Source organism: Aquarana catesbeiana, linkage group LG05 (genome assembly GCF_042186555.1).
Source record: "Aquarana catesbeiana isolate 2022-GZ linkage group LG05, ASM4218655v1, whole genome shotgun sequence".
NCBI lineage: Eukaryota > Metazoa > Chordata > Amphibia > Anura > Ranidae > Aquarana > Aquarana catesbeiana.
In genome coordinates, this window is record NC_133328.1 from 241,105,728 (window position 1) to 241,132,698 (window position 26,971).

Consider the following 26,971-nt stretch of genomic DNA (forward strand, 5'->3'; position numbering starts at 1 on the left):
TGCTGCCATGATGCGACAGGAAAACGGAAAATTGTATACTCACCTTTCCGTAATTTTCCTTTCCTGTCGCATCTCATGGCAGCATACAAATGCCCACCCATCTGAGGTGAGGTATATATACACGGAGAATGCTGGGGCAGGGGCTCTCTCAGACTTTAATAGCTACGCGGTCCTATCAGGTTGCGGGGGCGGAGCCACAACCCATAGGTGTATGCTGCCATGAGATGCGACAGGAAAGGAAAATTACGGAAAGGTGAGTATACAATTTTCCGTTGTCTGTCGGGTGGGGCCCTGAGCCATAGTCAGGTCACAACTAAATAGCCCAGCACACAGCTATGCAATCAGCGTGTCTTTCTCTCCAAAATCTGGTGTAAACCAGCAATATTCCAGGTAGCACAGGGTCCCAATGCCTATACATACACACACCTACATATACACATAGTGTATATATATATATATATATATATATATATATATATATATATATATATATATATATATATATATATATATATATATATACACATACATACATACATACATACACACACACACACACACACACACACATATACAGTATCTCACAAAAGTGAGTGCACTCCTCACATTTTTGTAAATGTTTCATCACATTTTTTCATGTGACAACACTGAATAAATGACACTTTGCTACAATGTAAAGTAGAGAGTGTACAACATGCATAACATTGTAAATTTGCTGTCCCCTCAAAGTAACTCAGATTAATGTCTAAACTGCTGGCAACAAAAGTGAGTACTCCCCTAAGTGAAAATGTCCAAATTGGGCCCAATTAGCCCTTTTCCCTCCCCAGTGTCATGTGACTTATTAGTGTTACAAGGTCTCAGGTGTGAATGGGTAGCAGGTGTGTTACATTTGGTGTTAGTGCTCTCACGCTCTCATACTGGTCACTGGAAGTTCAATATGGCACCTCATGGCAAAGAACTCAGGATCTGAAACAAAGAATTGTTGCTCTACATAAAGATGGCCTAGGCTATAAGAAGATTGCCAAGACCCTAAAACTGAGCTGCAGCACGGTGGCCAAGATCATACAGGGTTTTAACAGGACACTCAGAACAGGCCTCGCCATGGTCAGCCAAAGAAGTTGAGTGCATGTGCTCAGCGTCATATACAGAGACTGTTTTGGGGAAATAGACATTTGAGTGCTGCCAGCATTGCTGCAGAGTTTGAAGGGGTGGCTCGTCCGACGCGTTTCGACCCAGCAGGGATGCCCTTGTTTAAGACCCCTGGGTCGAAACGCGTCAGCCAACCTTCCCTTCTTTACGCTGTCCCAGCTTGTTTTTATAGTGATCACTTTTATTTGTATGGTTTTTTTAGAAATAAAAATCCCTGTTTTATCTGCGGAAGTTTTTATTTCTTTCTGCATAATATCCCGATGAGAGAGATCGCTTTCCACTGGCCACTCTTAACCAGGAGGTTCGGGAAAAGCCTGTCGTGATGATCCTTCCGGATGTTGGTTGGATGCCCATTGGTTTATGCACATTGGGTCGGCTTCAGTCTTCTGGATATCCCTTCACCACTTCAGGGGTGTCGAGGGGGTGCTGCAGAGGTTCCAGCCTTCCGGAGATCCTTTTACAGCCGTGGTGGGGCTCAATGTTTTATTGACTCCATGTCATAAGACACGGGAGTCCACGTCATCCGGTAAGAGTACCCACCCTTCTCTACTCATTGATGTTTTACACCTTTGATGTTGCTCTTCAGTCACGGATTTACATTGTTCATCACTGACTTTGTTGTTCCACCCGCTGATTCACATCACCCATACCTGCCTGTGCAGGGCTTTCCCAACACTTTAATTTGGATTGATTGCTTTTTACAGTGCGGACTTATTACACATTTTTTTGCATACTATGTGTTTGGATTTTGAACTCTTGTTCCACCACTAGGTGCATCATTTATGTTTTGATTACACCAACACCTCACACTTTTTTGAGCGCTGCATTTTTCTTTTTATTCGTATTTCATTGTTAGTCACAATGTATGCAGCGGCTGTTTCTCATTTATTTTTGTTTTTCTATTAGAGCGCAGTGTTTTGCATTTTCTTGTCAACATAATAACGACCCCAAACACACCTCCAAGACGACCACTGACTTCTTAACCTATAGCAAAATGACGGCCGGGCGGTGGTTCAGTTATCCTGACTGGACGTCATATGGCGTCTTTTAGGATAACAGCCGCCGCACGCCCATGGGGGCGCGCATCGTGGCGATTGGTGTGTCATTCTGACACACCGCTACACTGATCTCGGTAAAGATTCTCCGGCGGAGGCCCTTTACCATGTGATCAGCCGTGTCCAATCACGGCTAATTACGATGTAAATAGGAAGAGCCGTTGATCGGCTCTTCTCGGTAGAGAAGAGGCGATCGGCGGCTCTCCTGACAGGGGGGGTCTGCACTGAATGTTTATCAGCGCAGACCCCCTCAGATGAGCACACTGGACCACCAGGGAAGGGGGCAACATGTGGATGGCTAGGTATGTACCCCATGGCCATCAACATATATAAATGAATGCCCAATCTGTGCCAATTAGTGCCCACAAATGGGCACTGATTGGCACATGTACAAACACATCAGTGATGCCCAGCAATGCCACCCATCAGTATTAGTGCCACCCATCAGTGCCCATCCGTGCCACCTATCAGTGCCGCCTACAAGTACCACATATCAGTGCCCATCAGTGCCACCTTATCGGCGCCCACCAAATACTTATTTACCACCATAATTTGCAAATAAATTCTTAAAAAAAAAATAAAAAATAAAAAATCGGACAATGTGATTGTCTGGATTTGTTTCCACATTTTGTCTCTCATAGTTGTGGTATACCCATGATGACAGTTACAGGCCTCTCATCAAGTGGGAGAACTTGCACAATTGGTGGCTGACTAAACAGTTTTTTGCCCCACTGTGTGTGTATATACACATACACATACACACACACATACACACACACACACTAATATATATATATATATATATATATATATATATATATATATATATATATATACACACATACACATACACATACACATATACACATACACACACATACTGTACAAGCTTGTAAAGTGTAATCACTTTGCACCATAGCCAAATCTGTTTTCAGGCTTACAAAGTTCTATATACAATCCTAAAATAGAATATATTAGCATAGTGTTTTGGTAAAGGTAAGATGTAAAAGTTAGGTATGCTAAAATGTGAGTCTAATAAATAAGATGTAAAAGGGACTACCATACCTTGAAGTCATTGATATATCTCCCAAAGTTAACTCTGCCCATACTTTCCACCAGCAAGTCAAGTTGAGTTCCTTGGGTGCCAGTTATATTTAGGGACATCTTTTTATCTCGCTCTAAAATGCCCTGGAAAACCTTGATTAAAAGACATTTGTATTTATTACAACCAGATCATTTTAGGTTGAATTTATTTTTATTCAATAACTTTTAAATGTAACAATAAGGAGAACAAAAAGAAAAAAGGGAATGGAAAAAAAAAAGTGATGAACAAATGCCAACAATACATAAAAAGCTAACCAGGTAACTGGTAATGGTAAAAGAAAAAATATCCAAAAAACACACGGGGGGGGGGGGGGGGGGGGTTATGGGTGGAACCGGAGGGAGGTGAGAAAAGAGAAGAAGGAGAGGACATACAGTAATCCACATTATCTTTCTACAAGATACTGCTCTGAGGGCTCCTGGGTCATCTAGGGATTCTCCTCAAAAATCTATCAGAGGAGGAATAATGGAGCCAAATGTACCATAGCTTGTTGTGCTTCTCCCACAGATTCTTTTCTCTAGCCTGCATCTCTTCAATGAGCATGGTGTCATTAAGAATATCAACCCACCTACGGAGAGGGGGGGTAATATCAGTCTTCCAAAATTTCATAATGAGTTGATGAGCAGCTGAAAGGAAGAATCTGAGGTTAGTTTTTTGGGACTTGACCGAACCCGGGAGGGCGTGAGAGATTCATCATAGATTTCATTATAAATCTAAAAGATCCCTCTCCAGACGGGGCGGATACAACACTACATTACCACCATATGTGCAGATATGTTCTTCTCGCTCCGTGACAGCGCCAGCATATATCCGAGGTGTTCAGGAACATCTAATTATTGGAGACCGGGTCCCTATACCAATGGAAAAGTAATTCATAGTTTTTCTCCTGAGCAAAGCTGGAGACCGAAGATTTATGTGTGAAAGTGAAAGAGGTGTGCCAGTCACTGGACCAGAGATGTGTGTAAGCAGGCAAGGTGTTATTCATGTGAGAGAGGATCTCCTTATAAATCAAAGACAGTGTGTGGTGAGGAATTGGAGAGAGACTACACATTTCCTCAAAATCTATGAAACTGTCCAGAAAGATGTAAAGATTTACAGAATTTCTCTAAAGCATAGGTTAGTCAGCCAGTCAGTTGAATGGGTATGGTCTCCAGTCCACGGTTGAAAGGAACCCATCCTGGTATGGCGAAAAGATCGGGCTGTGAGCCACAACGTTCTATCATTTGTACTGTACAGCATAAGTCCCCTGCTATCGGGAAGTGCTAAATTGTCAAAGAAGGAGGTTAACGGACTAGGCTCTGTAGACAAAGCATAGAACTCCCTGCGCCGATACTTATATTTCAAAGTCTGGTAACCTCAGTCCCGCAACAAGTTTATAGGAAACTAATATTTTATGTTATAATCTTGGCGGGTGATATTGCCATAGGAACTTAATCGCCAGGGAGCATAGGGTGCGAAAGAAAGGGGACAGAAGAGATATAGGAAGTGTCTGAAATAGGTACAATAATTTATGGAGGATATCCATCTTTAGGATGTTGGTACGCCCAAACCATGGTCTCCTGAGGTGATGCCAGGATTCTAGGGATTTCCATATTGTAGTTAATAGGGGACTGAAATTTAGGGAGTACAAGTCATGCATGTCCCGTGGTATCTCTGTCCCTAAATATTTAATCGCTTTGGTCTGCCAGTGGAAGGGGAATTTGCTTGAATAGTGGACAGCATGTGAGCTGGTAAAGAGATGTTCAATGCCTCCGTTTTGGAGATGTTCAATTTAAAATTACTGTAGGAGCTAAATCTCTTGAGCGCATGGAGAAAAGAAGGAATACGAATATGGGATTGTGTGACATATAGCAACAGATCATCAGCATAAAGGGATAACTTGCAGTGAGCCGAGAGGCTGTGGATGCCATGTATGGAATCATTGTTTCGAACTGCCTGTGCCAGGTGTTCTATAGCAATGGCAAATCATACAGGGGACAAGGGGAAATTTCTCAGATTGCTCCCCATTAGCCATGACCCCAGCCGAGGGGGTGGAATATAACAACAATCTTAGAAAGTAGTTTAGGACCCAGCCCGGTCTGCTGTAGGAATAATCAGAGAAAAGACCAACTGACCCTGTCAAACGCTTTTTTGGCATCACAAGCTCGTAGACCTGTAGGGATGCGATTACGATGCGCGTAGGAGATTAAATTAAGCATTTTGGTTGCATTATCCCTGGCCTCACGACCAGGGATAAAACCGACCTGGTCACTGTGTATCAAATTGGTAGCAGAGGGGCAATGCGATTCGCAATGGTTTTCAAATACAATTTGAGGTAGACATTTAAGAGCAAAATGGGTCTATAAATACCGCAGAGCGAGTGATCCTTCCCTGGCTTGGGTATGACTGCAATCTGAGCTTGAAGTAGCTGAGGGGGCAAAAGATGTTCATCATCCGTCTCCTCAAATGCCTGTTCCATAATTGGTGCCAAGAAAGGAGAAAATTTTTATAAAAATGGGGCGTGAACCCATCTGGGCCTGGGCTCTTGCCATTTTTAAGACCTTTGATGACATGTAAGAAGTCAATGGCAGTAGTTGGTGCTTCAAGTTCCATGGCCACATCCAAGATCATCGGCAGGGCACAACCAGATCATTGAAAACACATATATTGAATCTAAATTAACAGTATTAGTTACAACAGGATTCAAATTTCCTCTCAAATCATTAAGCTTTACAAAACACAGTTCTGCCATGTGTTCAATACCTTAGCTACTGAAAATCAGCATCACTAGAGCTTTTTAACTAGAGGTCGACCGATAACGGTTTCTCTGGCCGATGCCAATACCAATATTTAGAAATTGGGGCGGCTGATGGCCGCTATATGATGCCGATTTTTGTGGCCGATATTTTAGGCCGATTTAAAGAAAAAAAAACAAAAAAAAACACCTCATCCACTCCTCCCTGCTTGCTCCTGTCACTCTACCACACACTTGATGTCCTCAGTACAGATGGCACTGGTTGGCTGTGACAGGTGGCACTGATTGGCACTGGCAGGTGGCACTAATTGGCACTGGCAGGTGGCACTAATTGGTACTGGCAGGTGGCACTGATTGGCACTGGTTTGGAACTGACAGATGGCACTGGTAGGTGGCACTGGTTGGCACGTGGCACTGGTTTGGAACTGACAGATGGCACTGGTTGGCACTGGCAGGTTGCGCTGGCATGTGGCACTGATTGGCAGGTAGCACTGACAGATGACACTGGCAGGTGGCACTGATTGACAGTGGCACTGGTTGGAGGAGGCACTGGCAGGTGGCACTGGTTGGCGGTGGCACTGGCAGGCACTAGGTGGCACTGATTGGCAGTGGCACTGGTTGGCACTGGCAGGCATTGGCAGGTGGCACTGGTTTGGAACTGGCAGGTGGCACTATTGGCACTGACAGGTGGCACTGATTGGCTTGGCACTGGCAGGTGGCACTGATTGGCATTGGCAGGTGGCACTGTTTGGCGGTGGCACTGGCAGGTGGCACTGGCAGATGGCACTGACAGGTTTCACACTGAGCCGATTGTAAACTTTGTGTGAAACTAACAAAGAGGAGCTGTCAGAATTGAGCTTAATGTTGGGGTGGGCGGGACCCACTCAGCAGCTATCAAACAGCAGCCAATGATTGGGCTGCTTAAGAAAAGGGGCAGGGCCACATACACATAGCGGCCCGCCCAGATCCTATCCTATTGGTTGTTTGACAGCTGCTGGGTCCCGCCCACCCCGGCCGGGTCCCACCCACCCCCAACATCAACCTCAATTCTGACAGATCCCTCTCTCTCTCCTCTGTATTACCTGTCAGTTTCACACACTCAGCGGCTCTGGCAAGCATCAAGCGCCGCGCTGAGTGTGGAGAGGGGAGGAGGAACGGCGGCCAGTTTTAAATATCGGCCTAATTTAGATAATAATCGGCCCATGCCGATTTATCAAAAATTGCCAAATATCGGCCGATATATCGGTCGACCTCTATTTTTAACCATTTAAGTCTCCAAGCTCTATTCGCCCTAAATCCCCTTAAAATCCAGAGTTTTTTTTTTTGTTTCAGTGATGTCTCGGTTCTAAGCTTTATATCTTTTAGCTTTTGTAGTCTACCCCAACGCATTATAGATTGTGTTTTTTGGGACAAATAGGGATTTAAATTGGGGGCAAATTTGAATACATACATTGTTATTTCCTTTGAGGTTTCTTGGGAAATAAACAGTAAAAAATTTGAAAAAAAAAAAAAAAAAAAAAACATTTTCATAATTTGCACACCCCAATACATTTACCCCTAATAATATAACAAAGTCTGCTGCTTAAAAAGGGATCACATTAGTGCAACTTTTATGCAGTGTAGCACATTACATTTCCTTTCGGTGCTACACTGTGACTGCGAACACAACATTAAGATCAAGATCGAGTTGGTTTGACGAGGACACAAACTAACATGACGGTGACTTTTTCACAGTTTTACATTCACTAAAAATGTAAATGACATTGCGCTCCCTTACACAAGCAGAAGCCTAGGAACTGATTGTTTAAGCTCCTGGGCTTAGTGTTGGAACTTGGCTGCCAATGACAGCAGGCAGTGTCACTGCCAGTGCTGACACGGACCCAAAAAGTTTCTGAGGCTAGCTGTTTAAAAACAACTCTAGGGACAAACAGCCACTGTCCCAGCATCATTTTAGGATGATGGCTGGGACCCAAGTGGTTAAGTATTATAGAATTATTTTATAGAAAATAAATTCTTACCCCATTAACTGTGACATAGGCTCGATCACGAACTCCATTGAATAAAGTAGCAAGTGTTGTAGGGTTATTGTAGCTTCTGGGTAATATTGTTCTGTACAATACAAAGCCATGGTACTGAAAAAATAGACAAGAATTTTGAACACAACTCAGAAGAGTAGTTTACAAAATGGCAAAATTCTAAATGCAGCAAAAAGTGATTCTCATGTGTGTAGTGCAGCCAATTCACATGAATGGCCTGCCCTATGTTCAATTGTCACTCCAAAGAAGCTCAGAGACCAACTTTTGGCCCTGAACCAGGAGAGATTTTGCACTCGCATTTTGGTGCAATTATCGTGTGTTTAGTAGCGCGTCAGTTGCACCAAAAATCGAGTCATGTTTGGGGTGCCATTTAAGTTGAATGCCACCCAAATGGGTGTCAATCATTTTGAGATTTGGAATTGTGGCGATTCTGCCTGCGATTCCAAATTGCCCATATATGAACATGGACATTGATATTACTGTAAATAAAATAGTCAATATTTTCAATGTATATTTATTTTGAGTAATTAAAATGTTGATTTGAAGCTAGTCATTTCATACATACAGTCCCTGACAAAAGTCTTGGCGCTTCTCTATTTTGTAGAAACTCCTGCTATTAACCTGACTTTTAATTAATAAATTGGCGTTAGAAATAGCTCATATGAAAAGCTAAAGCCCTCCCAAATGATGTTTAATGCACTGAAATAAATTAGTTTCACTGAAAAAAGATTTACCATTTAATCAAGACAGACAGGTCAAATTTTGGCAAGACAAAAGTTTTGTCGCCTATACAGAAATTGAACAAATTTACTGAAAATCCAAAAATATGTCAGCAAATTAAGTAGTGGTGCTGTGAGATTCAAATTTTTATCTTGTATGACTTCCATGAGCTTGAAGGACAGCATCCATGCGGTTTGGCAAGGATTCATACAATTTATTGATGAAGTCATCAGGAATAGCAAAGAAAACAGTCTTGCATGCCTCCCAGAGTTCGTCAATATTCTTTGGTTTCATCTTCCATGATTCATCTTTCATCCTACACCACATATGCTCAATGATGTTCATGTCTGGTGACTGGGATGGCCAATCCTGGAGCATCTTGATCTTCTTTGCCTTAAGGAACTTTCATGTGGAGATGGAAGTATGCGATGGAGCACCATCCTGCTGCAAAATTTGGCCTTTTTTATGGTTGGGAATATAAGAGGTAGCTAAAATTTCTTGGTATTTTAGACTATTGATGTTGCCTTCCACCGTGCAGATCCCTCGTACACCCCCATACTGGATGTAACCCCAGACCATGATTTTGCCTCCACTAAACTTCACTGTTTTCTGGGTAAATCTCGGCTCCATGAGGGTTCCAGTAGGTCTCCTGCAATATTTGCGGCGACTGTGGTGTAATTCAACAGAAGATTAATCTGAAAAATCCACCTTCTGCCACTTTTCCAGAGTCCATCCTTTTGGCCCTTGGCAAATGCCACACGGTTTTTCAATTGTCTTTTGTTTAGTGCTGGCTTATGGGCACTGATTCGACCATGGAGGCCATTTCGAGACAGAATCCGACAAACTGTTCTGGTTGACACAGGGACTTCAGGTGACCAGGTCTCGTGGAGCTCTGCTGCAGTGGAAAATGGGCTGGCCTTGGATTTTCGAGCCAACAAACGGTCCTCTCGAGCAGTTGTCTTGCGGGGTCGGCCTGACCTGGCCTTGTCCAAAACGTCTCCAGTCTCTTCAAATTTTTTTTTTTATCCTCTGAACTTGATGCTGAGACACATTGAAGGTGTCTGCCACATCAGCAGTGGATCTGGTCTTCAGCCTCTTGATAATCAACACTTTAGTCTCCGGGTGAATCTTAGGCATGTTTGCAGAGGTCTAGTTGCAGTTGAGAAGGTCTAGTGTACTGGTGTTCTTTTTATACACACCTGAGACCTAATTGATCCATTATTAGTCACAGGTGAAGCTAATATAACAAGGCGACAACACTTATGTCTTGGCAAAAATTTACTTAATGGACTTTACCAAGCTGTGAATATTAGAATACTTTGTCAGTTTCGTTTTGCACTGAAACATTATTACAAAAGCTGTTGGGATTAAAATGACCCATTTCTTGTAACAAAATCTTGATTAGAAATATATTTTAGCGGCACTTCAGGTCAATTTGTACACAAGCGACAAGACTTTTGTCAGGGACTGTATATTTTCCTACCTTTAGTGTGTATCACTGTAAAATACTTTTTACTTCAGATCAAATTCAGATTTGTAGATTCTCCCTCTAGTCGCTATTAGTATATTATTAAGTAAAATATCCACAATGCTAAAAAAAATTCTGAGAAACATTGAAGGGCTCGCAGGAGTCCATGTAAGCGAACAGGCTGCAGTTACGAACATGTTTTACGTTGAAAACAGATTTCCCTGTACTTCTTACTACTTCATATTTGTTTTTCTTATTCAGTAGCTCCCCCTTTTGTGGACAGCACATATGTTATACCTGTATATTGTCTACTGTTTAGACTATATATCATCAATGACCTCGCTACCTGACTAATGAAACAGTGGTCACGCATAGGTTTGACAGTCATTGGGCTTTTAAAAATCTTATCTTGTATGAACCCAGTACTTTGTAATATGCTGGACCAATTAATTTTTTTGTACTGTACTACACTTTTAGGTTATTGAAAAATTCCAATAAAAACCATTGGAATTTGCTTTAGATTGCTCAAAATCTTATTTTTAGTTCAAATGTAAAACAATCTTTAAGCAATATCCAAAGTAAAATAATAAATGTGTTAATAAATTCTGTAAGGGAGAAGAGGTCAATCACCCAAGAACACTAGCAAAAAAATGGGTATGCCCAAGAGGCGTGTCCAGCAAAATGAGTGGGAAAGCTGAAAAACCTGTTAAGGTTTTATTGCCGTGTCGCCACTGAGGAGATTACTTGTACTTTTGGCCATTGTCACAAAGAATGAAAGGGGAAATCCAAAATTTTTGAATTGAGGGACACTCTTCCAATGGGGGAACGTTTCTGGGATAACAGTCTAAGACAGGAATTCCCCGCACTTTAGGAGATTCCCTCTAACTTCCTTTTGTGTTTCTGGGAATGAAAGCAAAAGGAAATTTGTGAGGTCCACAGACAAAAATAATCCGGCAAGGGTTTTGAACCTTCCCTACTCTATCCTAAAGTAAAAAATGTTTTGACTATACATACATTTTAAACAGGTCGAATGGCTGTTATTTTGCAATTTGTAGAATAGCTTTCCAAGAAAAGCTTGCCTGGGCAAAGAACCATTGTCAGTGAAATACTGAAGGCTGGAAGGTGGCCATATGGACCATTGAGTCAAATAACAGAGTGACATAAACCATTGTAGAGAAGCAAGCACGATGATCTAGGCCTCTTTGCCACATTCAACTTGCAACTTATACATAGTGATAAAAATTTCTGAACCAAAAGGCCTACCACAGCATTTCGCAATGCAATATAATACCCTGTGGTCTATGTCTAGTTTATGATTAATTCTTCCTACAGCAGGATAAAGACCTTAAACATACTTACCTTCAGGCTTTATCTGAACTACCCTACATTACATTACCCTGCAAGTATAGAAAAAAAAGCTTCAAATCATGAAATGGCCTACACAGACATAAAACCCAGTTAAGCTGGATTAGGATAAACTGGATAGCGTGAAAGAAAAGTCAAACAAGGGCAACTCATTTGCACACAATGAACGTTCGATTTTCATTGTAGATAAAATGCCACAAGTGGGTTTAGCTGAAATTGCTGCGAAAGGTAACTACTAGTATAAAAAATAAAAATGGAAATTGAATCTGGTAAAACAAAAAGTTTTCTTGATTTTTGTATATACACGCGTGCACACACACATTCTTCAGCCTGAAGAAGGAAACATGTTGCGGCCTGGCCCCTCCCCAGCTTGTCTGTCAGTTCTTAAGAACCTTAACAGCGACATGTGAGAGCCTGTAGACGTTGCCGGTGTTCCTTTGTCCTATGCATTCAACGTTTTATGAGAGAGAGAAGAGAGATAGAGTAGTTACAGTAGCTCCTTTTCTGCTGGCCCACCCTTACTGAAACTTGTTAGAGAGTGTGTGTGTGTGTGTGTGTGTGTGTGTGTGTGTGTGTGTGTGTGTGTGTGTGTGTGTGTATATATATATATATATATATATATATATATATATATATATATATATTATATATTTATATATATATTTGTAGTCAGAGTCTTCAAGTGTGAAATGCGATACTCCTAATAACCAGGGCCTGAGGTGTGCCTTGGCCTGACTGGTCAGTATGCCTGAAAAGAGGGCATACCCTGAAAGTAAGAATAAGAAAAAAGTACTATGAGTATGTATGAAGGCTGTGGGAAAAGGGTGGGTGGGAACCCAGAGCCGCCCACAACACCGGCCCTGACAGATGAGGAGGCTTAAATAGCCCTCTCAGACTCCACCCACAAATACAGGCTGGCCTCCGGCCAGCCTTACACTTGTAGTCAAAGTCTTCAAGTGTGAAATGCGATACTCCTAATAACCAAGGCCTGAGGTATGGCTTGGCCTGACTGGTCAGTATGCCTGAAAAGGGCAAAAATACACCAAATTTAGGTGAAGAAGGGAAGGTAACAATCCTTTAAGTGGAGTAGCGTGCGCCCGGATGGCAACCGTATGTATCTGGTATGTATACGCTATGACAGGAGAAACCCACAGACTCCTGACTTGGTGATGAGAAGGAACCCCCTATAGAACCTGCGAAGCTACCCAGAACCCAGCTAAATGTCCCGTGAAAGACTGGATGAGCCTGATGCCCGAGACAACCTGGGGAAATGAGTCCCATGGCACATACTGTCGTACCCAAAGTGATTGAAGCCCCCCCTCCCCCAACCTGGAACAGGCTGGGGATTGGAAAAATGACTGGACCGACGTCCCTGAGCAGTTCTCCAGGCAACGTCCTAGACAAGAGATCAGAGCCGAGAGTGAAATGCAGAATCATGCCGATGTTTGCCCAAACCTACCACTTTAAGGACCGTCAAGGGGACATGGCTCAGCACACACACTGAGAGAGACTATAAATCCCTGAGCGGTAACCAGGGCCTCTGCAACAGGACGTCAACTGAAAGAAAACTGATGACTGCTTCTGACCCAAGGGTGAGCCCAGTGGTGAAACATCTTCACCAATCAACTAGCCCTAACAACGGGCAGGACTAATGGAAGTGAGTGCAAGCATGGTTGATGTCAGTATGGATGCCAATACAGCCCAACCTGAGAACACAAACTACAGAAATAAGAGACAACCAGACATGAGAATAATAACGCCCCTCTGTGTCTGCCTAAGTATGAGAACGTGACCAGAAATGTCAAGACCACTGTGCGTAAATTAACCTGATGACAGACCCCCCCACCCCACCCTCGTGTAAGTGGCAAGTGAGCCCGAGTAACCTGCAGCACAGAGACAGGTAGTTAAACTGAAACTCAGAGCCGGTGTACCCACAGACCGGACCGTGGTGGGTGGTCGTACAGGTGTAGTGAATGAACGTGCATCGTATGACGTATGGTATACGGGCGAGAGGATTGTGGTCAACTATCATTAACAAACGAAACCTGTAGACGTGACAGATCCCGACATGTGAGCCCTAGCTAACTGACCCAGGTACAAACATGAACAAAGATACAATGAGACATGACAAACAACGAAGATAAAAAGCGCTACCGGAGTATATGCCATGACTGAACAACAATGCCCCTCTGAGAAACGCTGAGGCTGAAAGGCTATGACAGAAATGCTGGGACTGAACGCTGAGGCAGAAACGCTATGAAATAAATCCTGGGGCAGAAACGCTACTACAGAAAACGCTACTACAGAAATGCTGATACTGAATGCTGAGTCAGAAAACGTAATGACAGAAATCCTGGGGCAGAAACGCTGAGACTGAAACGCTGAGGCAGAAAAGCCATGACAGAAATCCTGGGGCAGAAACGCTGTGACAGCATGCCGAGACTGGAACGCTGAGGCAGAAATTACAGAAATCCTGGGGCAGAAATGCCATGAGAGAAATCCTGGGGCAGAAACACAGGGACAGCAACGCTATGACAGAAAAGCTGAAACTGAACGCTGAGGCAGAAACGAAATTACAAAAATCCTGGGGCTGAAACACTATGACAGAAATGCTGAGACTTAGACGCTGAAGCAGAAATGCAATGACAGAAATCCTGGAGCAGAAATGCTGAGGCAGAAATGCCATGACAGAAATCCTGGGACAGAAATGCAGGGACAGCAACGTTATGACAGAAATGCTAAAAAATGAATGCTGAGGCAGAAATGAAATGACAGAAATCCTGGGGCAGAAATGCAACAACAGAACGCTGAGACAGAAATGCAATGACAGAAAACCTGGGGCAGAAGCGCTATGAAAGATGCTGAGACTGAAGACCGAGACAGAAATGCTGAGCAGAACACTATGACAGCAAAACGCCATGACAGCCAAACGCCATGACAGCAAAACGCCATGACAGAAATCCCGAGGCAGAGATGCCATGACAGAAATTCTGGGGCAGAAACCGCTATGAAAAAACCCTGGAGCAGAAACGCTATGACAGAAATGCTGGGGCCGAACGCTACGACAGAAATGCTGGGGCCGAACGCTACGACAGAAATGCTGGGGCCGAAAGCTACGACAGAAATGCTGGGGCCGAAAGCTACGACAGAAATGCTGGGGCCGAACGCTACGACAGAAATGCTGGGGCAGAACGCTACGACAGAAATGCTGGGGCCGAACGCTACGACAGAAATGCTGGGGCCGAACGCTACGACAGAAATGCTGGGGCAGAACGCTGCGACAGAAATGCTGGGGCAGAACGCTACGACAGAAATGCTGGGGCAGAACGCTACGACAGAAATGCTGGGGCAGAACGCTGCAACAGAAATGCTGGGGCAGAACGCTACGACAGAAATGCTGGGGCAGAACGCTACGACAGAAAGGCTGGGGCAGAACGCTACGACAGAAATGCTGGGGCAGAACGCTACGACAGAAATGTTGGGGCAGAACGCTACGATAGAAATGCTGGGGCAGAACGCTGCGACAGAAATGCTGGGGCAGAACGCTACGACAGAAATGCTGGGGCAGAACGCTACGACAGAAATGCTGGGGCAGAACGCTACGACAGAAATGCTGGGGCAGAACGCTACGACAGAAATGTTGGGGCAGAACGCTACGATAGAAATGCTGGGGCAGAACGCTACGATAGAAATGCTGGGGCAGAACGCTACGATAGAAATGCTGGGGCAGAACGCTACGACAGAAATGTTGGGGCAGAACGCTACGATAGAAATGCTGGGGCAGAACGCTACGACAGAAATGCAGGGGCAGAACGCTACGACAGAAATGCAGGGGTCGATCGCTACGACAGAAATTCCGGGGCAGAAACACTATAATAGAAATGCTGGGGCAGAACGCTATGACAGAAAATCTGGGGCAAAACGCAATGACAGAAAAGCTGGGGCAGAAGGCAATGACAGAAAAGCTGCGGCAGAACGCAATGACAGAAAAGCTGGGGCAGAATGCAATGACAGAAAAGCTGGGGCAGAACGCAATGACAGAAATGCCGGGGCAGAACGCCATGACAGAAACGCTGGGGCAGAAAAACGCTATGACAGAAACGCTAGGGCTAGAATAACGCTATGACAGAAACGCTGGGGCAAGAAAACACTATGACCAAAAAATGCTATGACAGAACTCCTGGGACAGAAACGCTATGATAGAAACACTGACCAAAGAAACAAAATAACCCAGTAAAAGCAGCAATGTATGTGGTTTACATCCTCCCCGTCTTGCCAAGCCCTTCTGACACTGAATGTAACCTTATGTAAGCTTGAGAATACCATGCGACTAAAACCACAAAGAAAAAACGATAAAGATAACTGATGACAAACCAGCATTGTACATCTACTGCAAGCCACAACAGACCTGTCACCTCCCGTCTGACCATTGCCATGACTGCTGTGTGCAGGTCTGATGTCCTCAGTGCTGCAGCGATACAAATTGTGGGGAGAGAGGAGCAGGCGGGCGGGTGGCCGCCCCCCCTGAACACCCGGAGAAGCGGGCGGGCGGCTCCCACATGGAGCAAGATGTGCATGTAAAGAGAGGAGCTGGCGGGCGGGTGAGCGATCACCCCCCCTGGCGGGCGGCTCCCTCGTGGAGCTGGATGAGCATGGGGAGAGGAGTCAGCGGCAGCGGATCACCCCCCCTCCTCACCCGGCAGAAACATCGGGAGAAGCGGGAGGGCGCCCCCCCTAGATGCTGGATCTGCCTAGGGAGAAAGGAGCTGGTGGCGCCCTCGTGATGTGGGATGTGTCCAGAGGTAACAAGGTGGGTGGGTGGGCAGGTGGACTCCACGGTGGAGCCCAGTGTAAGCACCGCCACCATGATGCAGCCAACCATGCTCAGCAAGGACCCAAAAGTGACATCTCAGCCCCACGCCCTTCTGAACCCAGAACCGCCCACAACACTGGCCCTGACAGAGGAGGAGGCTTAAATAGCCCTCTCAGACTCCTCCCACAAATCCTCCGGCCAATCTTACACATATATACGCACACGCATGTATCGCAGGAATGTACTGCATATATTTTTATTATTTATTATTATTATTTTATTTTTATTGTTTTATTTTGCCCTGATATACACTTGAAAGCACGTGCAAGAAAAGATAAATAAACTGTTTCATACCTGTTTAATGTCATCAAATGTTAAAGGATATGTACTTTTAATCGGTCCATATGGTGACAAAATATCAAGTGCTTCCAGGACAGTTTTAACCTGTGAAGATAATGAAAATGTATAACTGCAGATTGTTGTAATTATTTATATTTAAAATCGCACCCCAAGACACAGGCACCAAATGGGGTCTTTTGATGGAGTAGCACAACTACCTGTACAAAAAAGAAAAAACCTGATGAGCGCGTTAGAAATTTTGAGTGCTGAATACTTTGTGTGCTGACTAATATCAGGTAAATTGTTCTTAGTTAGCTCTGAGGATTAATCACCTCTTTGTTACAGACAATAGATGAATGACACAGTTCTGGCCTATATTGTTTCTGTTGCCCCGATATAGAAGGGCAGTTTACCTTTTGTCATTCTAGGACTGGAAGTGTGTTACTGGCAGAATAAACAGGTGAAAGTAAAGGGTAAAAATGCTTGAAAAAGAAAACCAACGCAGCCACCACATTTAATTAAACACTTGTAAGTTGCAATATGTTATTTTTGGGATTAGATACATTTTAGGTAGCTCTAAACTCAATCACTAAAATCTCATGTAATTTTGACATGTTAAATGTAATGTATAGCTTTCATTAAAATAATATCTGGGGTTGCTAACATTGAAGTCCTTGCTCAAACACTTCCTGTTATAGAGTGACATCACAGTGTCCTGGTTTGCCTGTCTTGCTCCTGCACTGTTATAGTGAACATGCCTTCCTGGTGAAAACTACTAAAAGTGGCCATACTGACCCACACTGTGCTGCAATGGACCACTGTTGTCACAATCAGAAAACCAGTCCACAGCAATGATGTCCAGCTAACATTGGAGTGACTGCATGTAAACAAAAATTAGCTGCAAAGAGGCTGAAGATCAGCAGCACTCAGAAGCAAGTAATGCAGAAAATTGTTTTATGGCGCAAAAAGACTTGGGTTCTATTTGCAAGAAAATGACGGGATAAAAAGCAGTTGAACAGAGTCACATTGTAATGTCCATAAACTCTGGATGTTCACTTTAGGATTGCTGCAGTTCCTCTGACAGAGTATAGGGTAATGCCTCTGTATGCTGTAAAAGATTAAAGAGACAGGAGGGCGCCACCATCTCTAAGTGTAGACTTTATTAAAACTAGTTAAAGGGTAAAAAAAAACACTCGCATGTAAAAAGTAGACAAAAGCAGATGCATGCTGTTATTTGTTTTTTACATGTGAGTGTATTTTTAACCCTTTATTGTTTTTATTAAAGTCTAAACTTAGATAGTGGTGCCCTGTCTCATCTTTTACTGTGCTTTAACAAGCCTACTGTCATCTAGTTAGGATTTACATCAGGGGTCTCAAACTGGTGGCCCTCCAGCTTATGCGAAACTACAAGTCCCATGAGGCATTGCAAGGCTGACCGTTACAAGCATGACTCCCACAGGCAGAGGCATGATAGGACTTGTAGTTCCGCAACAGCTGGAGGGCCGCCAGTTTGAGATCCCAGATTTACATCAACATTATTGAATTTTGAGCCTCTCTAGCCAATAAATTTATTCTAAGCTATTGTGTTAAAGTGGAACAAAAGTCTCAGTTAAAAAAACTGAGCAGGCAGGCACTTTGTTGCAGAACAGGGCGTGCTGGACCCCACTGTGAGCTGGAGCATATGGGGATGCTGGTGGTTCCAGCACTTCCTGATGAGCGCTTTTAACACTTGCTGTAAGTTGTCTACTTGTTGCCTCTGAATAAATCACCTAATGTTACACTCAGAAGGCGCTGCTTTTCTCCTTTAATAAAATAAACCTACCTGCTTATTCAAAGCTTGCTTTGGAATGCGCAACTGCAACTCAATTTACATTCCGCCACAGATTCTGTGTACTGGGATGACTAAGTGGGAGTGACATCATCCTGCACTGGCCAGTAAAGACAGCCACAGCCTGGCACCTGTGTTTTGCAGTTCTATGTTTGAGGCCATTTAGGTGATCCACACTCATCAGCCACTACATATACTGTACATATGTATATTAGAGGTCGACCGATATGGGTTTTTCTCTGGCCAATGCCGATATTTAGAAATCGCGGTGGCCGATGGCCGATATACGATGCCGATTTTTTTTGGCCGATATGTTAGGCTGATTTTTTTTTTTTTTCCCCTTCATCTCATAAAATCTAAGAGTTAGACCCCTTTCACACTGGGGCATTTTTCAGGCGCTCTTGGGCTAAAAATAGCACTGTAAAGTGCCTGCAAAACGGCTCCCCTGCAGTCTCAGTGTGAAAGCCCGAGTGCTTTCACACTGAGGCGATGCGCTGGCAGGATGTTAAAAAAAAGTCCTGCAAGCAGCATCTTTGAAGCGGTGTATAGCGCTGCTCCACCACTCCTACCCATTGAAATGAATGCGCACCGCTGCCGAAGCGCCTGCAAAGCGTTTCGTCAGCGGTGCATTTAACCCCTTCCTCGGCCGCTAGCTGGGTTATAAGCACCCCGCTAGCAGCCAAATGGCGCCACTAAAATGACAAGAAAGCGCCGCTAAAACTAGCAGCGTTTTACCGTCAATGCATGACCGCTCCAGTGTGAAAGCAACCTTAAGTAATAAGTGATACAGAATTTTTTTTACATTTAAACATTTATTAAACAAAACAAACCTTCAATCAGATCACTTGTATGTATAATTTAGATTTTTAAAAAAAACCTATATCTTAAATATTGAATACACAAAAACAGGTACTGTATTTATTGGCTTATAACACTCACTTTTTCACCATGAAAATTGGGTGCAAATAGTGTGTGCGTCTTATATGCCAATACTTCAATTTTAGCTGCCTCGGAGGGGACAGGGAGGGGGGCGGGACGAGCGCCATCAGATTAAATATTGTGAGAATCTCCTGCTTACTTGGCGGCCTCTGTAATAGGAAGCTGCTGCATTGATGGCAATGGTGAGGTTGCTGTATTGATGACAACGGTGAGGCTGCTGCATTGATGGCAGTGGTGAGGCTGCTGCATTGATGGCACTTGTGAGGCTGCAGATGGGCATTAATCAGGCTGCATTGATGGCAATGGTGAGGCTGCAGATGGGCACTGACCCTTATGTTGCTTAAATATTAAATCCTTATTACATTTTACTTTTTTTCCTGAAACTTCCCTCTTAAAATTAATGTGCGTGTTATACACCTATGCGTGTTATACGCCGATAAATACGGTAATCAAAACTTTTGGACGAAAAAATGGGCTAACTTTACTGCATAGTTTTTTATTTCATTAGTGTATTTAAAAAAAAAAAAAAATTGTGTGAAGACCGCTGCGCAAATACCGTGTGACATAAAATATTGCAACAACTGCTATTTTATTCCCTAGGGTCTCTGCTAAAAAAAATATAAATAATGTTTGGGGGTTCTAAGTGATTTTCTAGCAGAAAATACAGGATTTTTACTTGTAAGCAACAAGTGTCAGAAAAGATTTAGTCTTTAAATGGTTAAACTGAGAGCTTCTACACACAGAGTTCAGCTCATTGATAAGTGTAAACATTGTATCTCTTCAGGTTCTTTTATTAGACTTGGCAGGCTGCCCAGAGAGGAGAGAAGTGCTTCACAGAAGACTTAAAGGGGTTGTAAAGGTAAAAATTTTTTCACCTTAATGCATTCTATGCATTAAGGTGAAAAAACTTTTGACAGTACCGCCGCCCCCAGGCCCCCCGTTTTACTTACCTGACGCCTCGAATCTTCGCTCCTCGTCCTCGTCAGCTTCATTGCAGCTCAGCCTGGTCACTGATTGGCTGCAGTGGATGGATTGAAAGCAGCGCAGCCATTGGCTCGCGCTGCTGTCAATCACATCCGATGACGCGGCGCGCCGGGGGGCGGGGCCGAGTGATACAGCGAGCGGCTATAGCCGCCGGCTGTATCACGGGAGCGCGCCCGCAAGCACTCACCACCGTGCGAGGGAGCTCGCATGAAGGTGGTAAATGCTTGCGGGGAGGAGCTGAAACAGCCGCCGAGGGACCCCAGAAGACCAGGTTCGGGGCCACTCTGTGCAGAACGAGCTGCACAGTGAAGGTAAGTATAACATGTTTGTTATTTTTAAAAAAAAAAAAAAATAACTTTACAACCCCTTTCAGGCAACTTGCATTGACTTCTATTACAGATGCCAATTAAATAAAAAACGCCAAATATCGTCGGCCGACCTCTAATGTACATTGGTCCAAGCTGGGTCAATGTAGCAATGTAAAAATATAACATGCCTGCAAATTTATCTTAAAACCACATAAAGCTCATCTTTTATAACAAACAGGTTTTTCTGCAATAATACATACGCTCAAAGATAAAAAAGGGAAATGCTCACTTTTTCCATGTGTATTTCTCCATAAGCAAATTTGGGTGTTGTTGGTGGAATAGGACCTTCAGGGATCTTCTTATACTGAAAGAAATAAAATGAAAATGATTAATTAGGGCTACTTAAACTGCAACTCATTTAGTAACATTGGGCAAGGTACTGTAGCAATTGCTGCCCACAGACATCCCACCATAATCAGGCAGGTCACATGACAAGAACATATGGATGGTTGCTTCCCCAAGTCACTGGTCAGTTTTTAGGGGCAACAAATTATTCACACTGTCCCATTCCCAAGATAAGTGGCCCGACAGTGTCTGTCTGCATATTTCACTTAATGTTCCCTCCATTTACTTACACGTGCATGTTAGCCCTGCCCTGTTTGTGGATCCATTAAGGCAGGGGTCCCCAACACCTGGGCCATGGACGGGGGCCAGGCCGTGCAGCAGGCGAGCAAGCAAGCATAACCTATACTGCCACCCTCCTACCACCAGAGGGCGCCCTCTCCCTTTCCTCCAGTACCACAACTCCCTTCCCTCTCTGTGATCACCTTACCTACAGAAATGAAGGGAGAGAAGGGAGAGAAGGGGGAGAAGCCTTTCCCGCCCGGAGGTGACAGGCTGCATACGCAAAAGAGGCGACAAGCTACACACCACTAGGATGTGACAGGCTGCACACCAACACCCCCCCCCCCCCCCCCAGGTGACAGGTGGCACTCACACTCACCACCCCAGCCCCCTAAATCCCCCCAAGAGATGACAGGCAGCACACACCACCACCTCACCCTCCTCGCCCCGAGATAACAGGTGGCACTCACACAAGGGAGGTGATAGGCAGCACAGGCGCGCACACACACAATCACCCTAGCTCCCTCCCCTGACCCAACCTAAAAACCGCATCCAATTCGCAATAGTGTGAACCCAGCCTAATAGAAGGCAGTAATAGAAGTATCTATACACGGCAGTGGCTTATGAAAAAATTATCTTCTGCCTGGTCTGTGAAGTCCCCAAGTCAGACATGTCTAGTCTACATCCCCCAATGTAATGTAGGAAACCAAAACCTATTGAAAGGATAGTGTTGTGAGATGAGGGTATTTAATAAAGAACTTAGCTAGTGTTAGTACTAGTGTTTCTTTATATACCTTGGTTACGCTCTATCTACTGCCCTTAAAGTTACATAGGGGGTTCCTTCTTTTTTGGTAAATTGTGAGATGAGGGTGGCATATCTAAACTGTTAATCTAAACTGTTACTTTGGTCTTGGGACTTTCCATTGTGTACAAGGTTATGTCAGCTCATTCTATATTTAGCACAGACAAGTTACTGTTAAATAAAGCATAACATATTTCTTAAAGAAAACAAATTCTCTTATTTAAGAGGAAAGAGATCAGAGAATAGTAAAAAAAAAAATTTAAAAATTATACAGTATATAAATGAGTTTAGGATTACAGACTTTACCAGCAAAAAACATGCCAGAGGATTTGGCACACAAATTGAAGAACGATAATTCAAGTCAATGTTTAAATAAGTGGTTTTAAATCAAATAAATGGAGCTAATAACAAAGACATAAAAGTGCATAAAACCAAAAAATACCTTTTTTATAACCTCTCGAATGGCAAAATATTTATCGGTCAGATCTCCAGCTTCAGATAATGGTGCATCATAATCGTAGCTTGTGGGTTGCGGTTCATATGGCGTGTTTGCTCCTATAAGCAATAAAGCATTCAACGTAAACACCAAAAAAGCTGGGTAGAAAGGTTTCTGCGACCCACAGATTTGGCACTTAACTAAAATCTGAATAGGTACCTTCTAATGCACAAATTGGTTTAAATGAGCATTACTTTTCTTTGAGGTAATATTATACAAAACTGCAGTGGTGTTGTTTATAGTTTTAATTAACAAGAGGGCGCCTCTGGGGTCACTTCAGCCAGTCTACATCTTTTTAATAGCAATGTGCAGGTTTTTAAAGCTGGCCATACATATACAGGTGAATCTCATAAAATTAGCATATCATCAAAAAGTTTCTTTATTTCAGTAATTCAATTCAAAAAGTGAAACTCATATTTTATATACAGTCAGGTCCATAAGTATTGGGACATCGACACAATTCTAATCTTTTTAGCTCTATACACAACCATAATGGATTTGAAATGAAACTGACAAGATGTGCTTTAACTGCAGACTTTCAGCTTTAATTTGAGGGTATTTACATCCAAATCAGGGGAACGGTGTAGGAATTACAACAGTTTGTATATGTGCCTCCCACTTTTTAAGGGACCAAAAGTAATGGGACAATTGGCTGCTCAGCTGTTCCATGGCCAGGTGTGTGTTATTCCCTCATTATCCCATTTACAAGGAGCAGATAAAAGGTCCAGAGTTCATTTCAAGTGTGCTATTTGCATTTGGAATCTGTTGCTGTCAACTCTCAATATGAGATCCAAAGAGCTGTCACTATCAGTGAAGCAAGCCATCATTAGGCTGAAAAAACAAAACAAACCCATCAGAGAGATAGCAAAAACATTAGGTGTGGCCAAATCAACTGTTTGGAACATTCTTAAAAAGAAAGAATGCACCAATGAGCTCAGCAACACCAAAAGACTGGAAGACCACGGAAAACAACTGTGGTGGATGACCGAAGAATTCTTTCCCTGGTGAAGAAAACACCCTTCACAACAGTTGGCCAGATCAAGAACACTCTCCAGGAGGTAGGTGTATGTGTGTCAAAGTCAACAATCAAGAGAAGACTTCACCAGAGTGAATACAGAGGGTTCACCACAAGATGTAAACCATTGGTGAGCCTCAAAAACAGGAAGGCCAGATTAGAGTTTGCCAAACAACATCAAAAAAGCCTTCACAGTTCTGGAACAACATACTATGGACAGATGAGACCAAGATCAACTTGTACCAGAGTGATGGGAAGAGAAGAGTATGGAGAAGGAAAGGAACTGCTCATGATCTAAAGCATACCACCTCATCAGTGAAGCGTGGTGGTGGTATTGTCATGGCGTGGGCATGTATGGCTGCCAATGGAACTGGTTCTCTTGTATTTATTGATGATGTGACTGCTGACAAAAGCAGCAGGATGAATTCTGAAGTGTTTCGGGCAATATTATCTGCTCATATTCAGCAAAATGCTTCAGAGCTCATTGGACGGCGCTTTCACAGTGAAGATGGACAATGACACAAAGCATACTGCGAAAGCAACCAAAGAGTTTAAGGGAAAGAAGCGGAATGTTATGCAATGGCCAAGTCAATCACCTGACCTGAATTCAACTGAGCATGCATTTCACTTGCTGAAGACAAAACTAAAGGGAAAATGCCCCAAGAACAAGCAGGAACTGAAGACAGTTGCAATAGAGGCCTGGCAGAGCATCACCAGGCATGAAACCCAGCGTCTGGTGATGTCTATGCATTCCAGACTTCAGGCTGTAATTGACTGCAAAGGATTGGTAAACAAGTATTAAAAAGTGAAAGTTTGATGGATGATTGTTAATCTGTCCCATTACTTTTGGTCCCTTAAAAAGCGGGAGGCACATATGCAAACTGTTGTAATTCCTACACCGTTCACCTGATTTGGATGTAAATACCCTCAGATTAAAGCTGAAAGTCTGCAGTTAAAGCACATCTTGTTCATTTCAAATCCATTGTGGTGGTGTATAGAGCCAAAAAGATTAGAATTGTGTCGATATCCCAATATTTATGGACCTGACTGTAGATGTGTTACACACAGAGTGATATATTTCTAGCACTTCTTTCTTTTAATTTGGATGATTATGGCTTACAGCTAGTGAAAAACCAAAATTCAGTATCTCAGTATCCAATAAAAATTAATGCGGCATGGCGTGGAGGCAATCGGCCTGTGGCACTGCTGAGGTGTTATGAAAGCCCAGGTTTGATAGCTGCCTTCAGCTCATCTGCATTGTTGGGTCCAATGTCTCATCTTCCTCTTGAGAATACCCCACAGACTTTCTATGGGGTTTAAATTAGGCAAGTTTGCAGGTCAATCAAACACAGTGATACCATGATCATTAAACCAGGTATTGGTACTTTCGGCAGTGTGGGCAGGTGCCGAGTCCTGCTGGAAAATAAAATCAGCATCTCCATAAAGCTGGTCAGCAGAAGGAAGCATGAAGTGCTCTAGAATTTCCTGGTAGAATTGGACTTGATAAAACAGTGGACCAACACCAGCAGATGACATGGCTCCCCAAATCATCACTGACTGTGGAAACTTCACACTGGACCTCATGCAACTTGGATACTGTACCTCCCCACTCTTCCTCTAGACTCTGGGACCTTGATTTACAAATGAAATGCAAAATTTTCCACAGTCAGTGATGATTTGGGGAACCATGTCATCTGCTGGTGTTGGTTGCTCCAATCTGCTGACCAGCTTTATGAAGATGCTGATTTCATTTTCCAGCAAGGCCTGGCACCTGCCCACACTGCCAAAAGTATCAAATACCTGGTTAATGATCATGGTATCACTGTGCTTGATTGGCCAGGAAACTCACCTGACTTAAACCCCATAGAGAATCTGTGGGGTATTGTCAAGAGGAAGATGAGAGACACTAGACCCAACAATGCAGACGAGCTGAAGGCTGCTATCAAAGAAACCTGGGCTTCCATAGCACCTCAGCAGTGCCACAGGCTGATTGCCTCCATTCCATGCTGCACTGATGCAGTAGTTCATTCAAAAAGGAGCCCCAACCAAGTATTGAGTGCATACAATACTGTACATGGACATACTTTTCAGTAAGCCAACATTTCTGTATTCAAAATCCTTTTTTATTTTTTTATTTTATTTTTTTATTTTTTATGTAATATTCACATTTACTGAGATACTGAATTTTGAGTTCTCACTAGCTGTAAGCCATAATCATCAAAATTAAAAGAAAGGAAAGCTTGAAATCTATCACTCTGTGTTTAACGCATCTATATAAAATATAGGAGATTCACTTTTTGAATTACTAAAATAAACTTTTTTTTGAATTTTTGTATTCAAATTTTATGAGATGCACATACATACTATTATATATATATATATATATATATATATATATATATATATATATATATATATATATATATATATATATATATATATATATATACATACATACATACACATATACATACATACACACACACACACACTTGTCTTTGTACTCCTCACCTGGTAGTCGCCACACATGCTTGACACCATTTTAACCAAATAAGTTTATCTTGGTCTCATCAGACCACAGGACATGGTCCCAGTAATCCATATTCTTAGTCTGCTTGGCTTCAGCAAACTGTCTGCGTGCCTTCTTGTGTATCACCTTTAGAAGAGGCTTTCTTCTGGAACGACAGACATGCAGACCAATTTGATGCAGTGTGAGGCATATGGTCTGAGCCCGGACAGGCTGACCCCCCCACCCCTTCAACCTCTGCAGCAATGCTGGCAGCACTCATACGTCTATTTTCCAAAGGCAACCTCTGGATATGACACTGAGCATGTGCACTCAACTTTTGGTCGACCATGGCAAGGCCTGTTCTGAGTGGAACCTGACCTGTTAAACCGCTGTATGGTCTTGGCCACTGTGCTGCAGCTCAGTTTCTGGGTAATGGCTATCTTATTATAGCCTAGGCCATCTTTATGTAGAGCAACAATTCTTTTTTTCAGATCCTTAGAGAGTTCTTTGCCATGTTGAACTTTCAGTGACCAGTATGAGAGAGTGATAACACCAAATTGAACACACCTGCTCCCCATTCGCACCAGAGAACTTGTAACACTAACAAGTCACATGACACCGAGGAGGGAAAATTACTACTTGGGCCCAATTTGGACATTTTTACTTAGGGGTGTACTCACTTTTG

At 43.2% G+C, this 26,971-nt stretch overlaps 1 protein-coding gene across 2 annotated transcripts in view; it reads right to left on the reverse strand.

The window, feature by feature from the left end:
* The window catches only part of GLB1 (galactosidase beta 1), a 156,482-nt gene that overhangs the window by 59,710 nt on the left and 69,801 nt on the right, over nucleotides 1–26,971 (reverse strand). The window contains exons 10-14 of one of the 2 annotated variants that reach the window (XM_073630639.1): nucleotides 22,709–22,821; nucleotides 21,130–21,204; nucleotides 16,797–16,886; nucleotides 8,059–8,172; nucleotides 3,270–3,401 (exon numbers count right to left, since the gene is read on the reverse strand). In XM_073630639.1, coding sequence (XP_073486740.1) covers nucleotides 3,270–3,401; nucleotides 8,059–8,172; nucleotides 16,797–16,886; nucleotides 21,130–21,204; nucleotides 22,709–22,821 — 524 coding nt within the window. The remainder of the gene's footprint in view (nucleotides 1–3,269; nucleotides 3,402–8,058; nucleotides 8,173–16,796; nucleotides 16,887–21,129; nucleotides 21,205–22,708; nucleotides 22,822–26,971) is intronic. The other variant, XM_073630640.1, reaches the window with a different exon arrangement.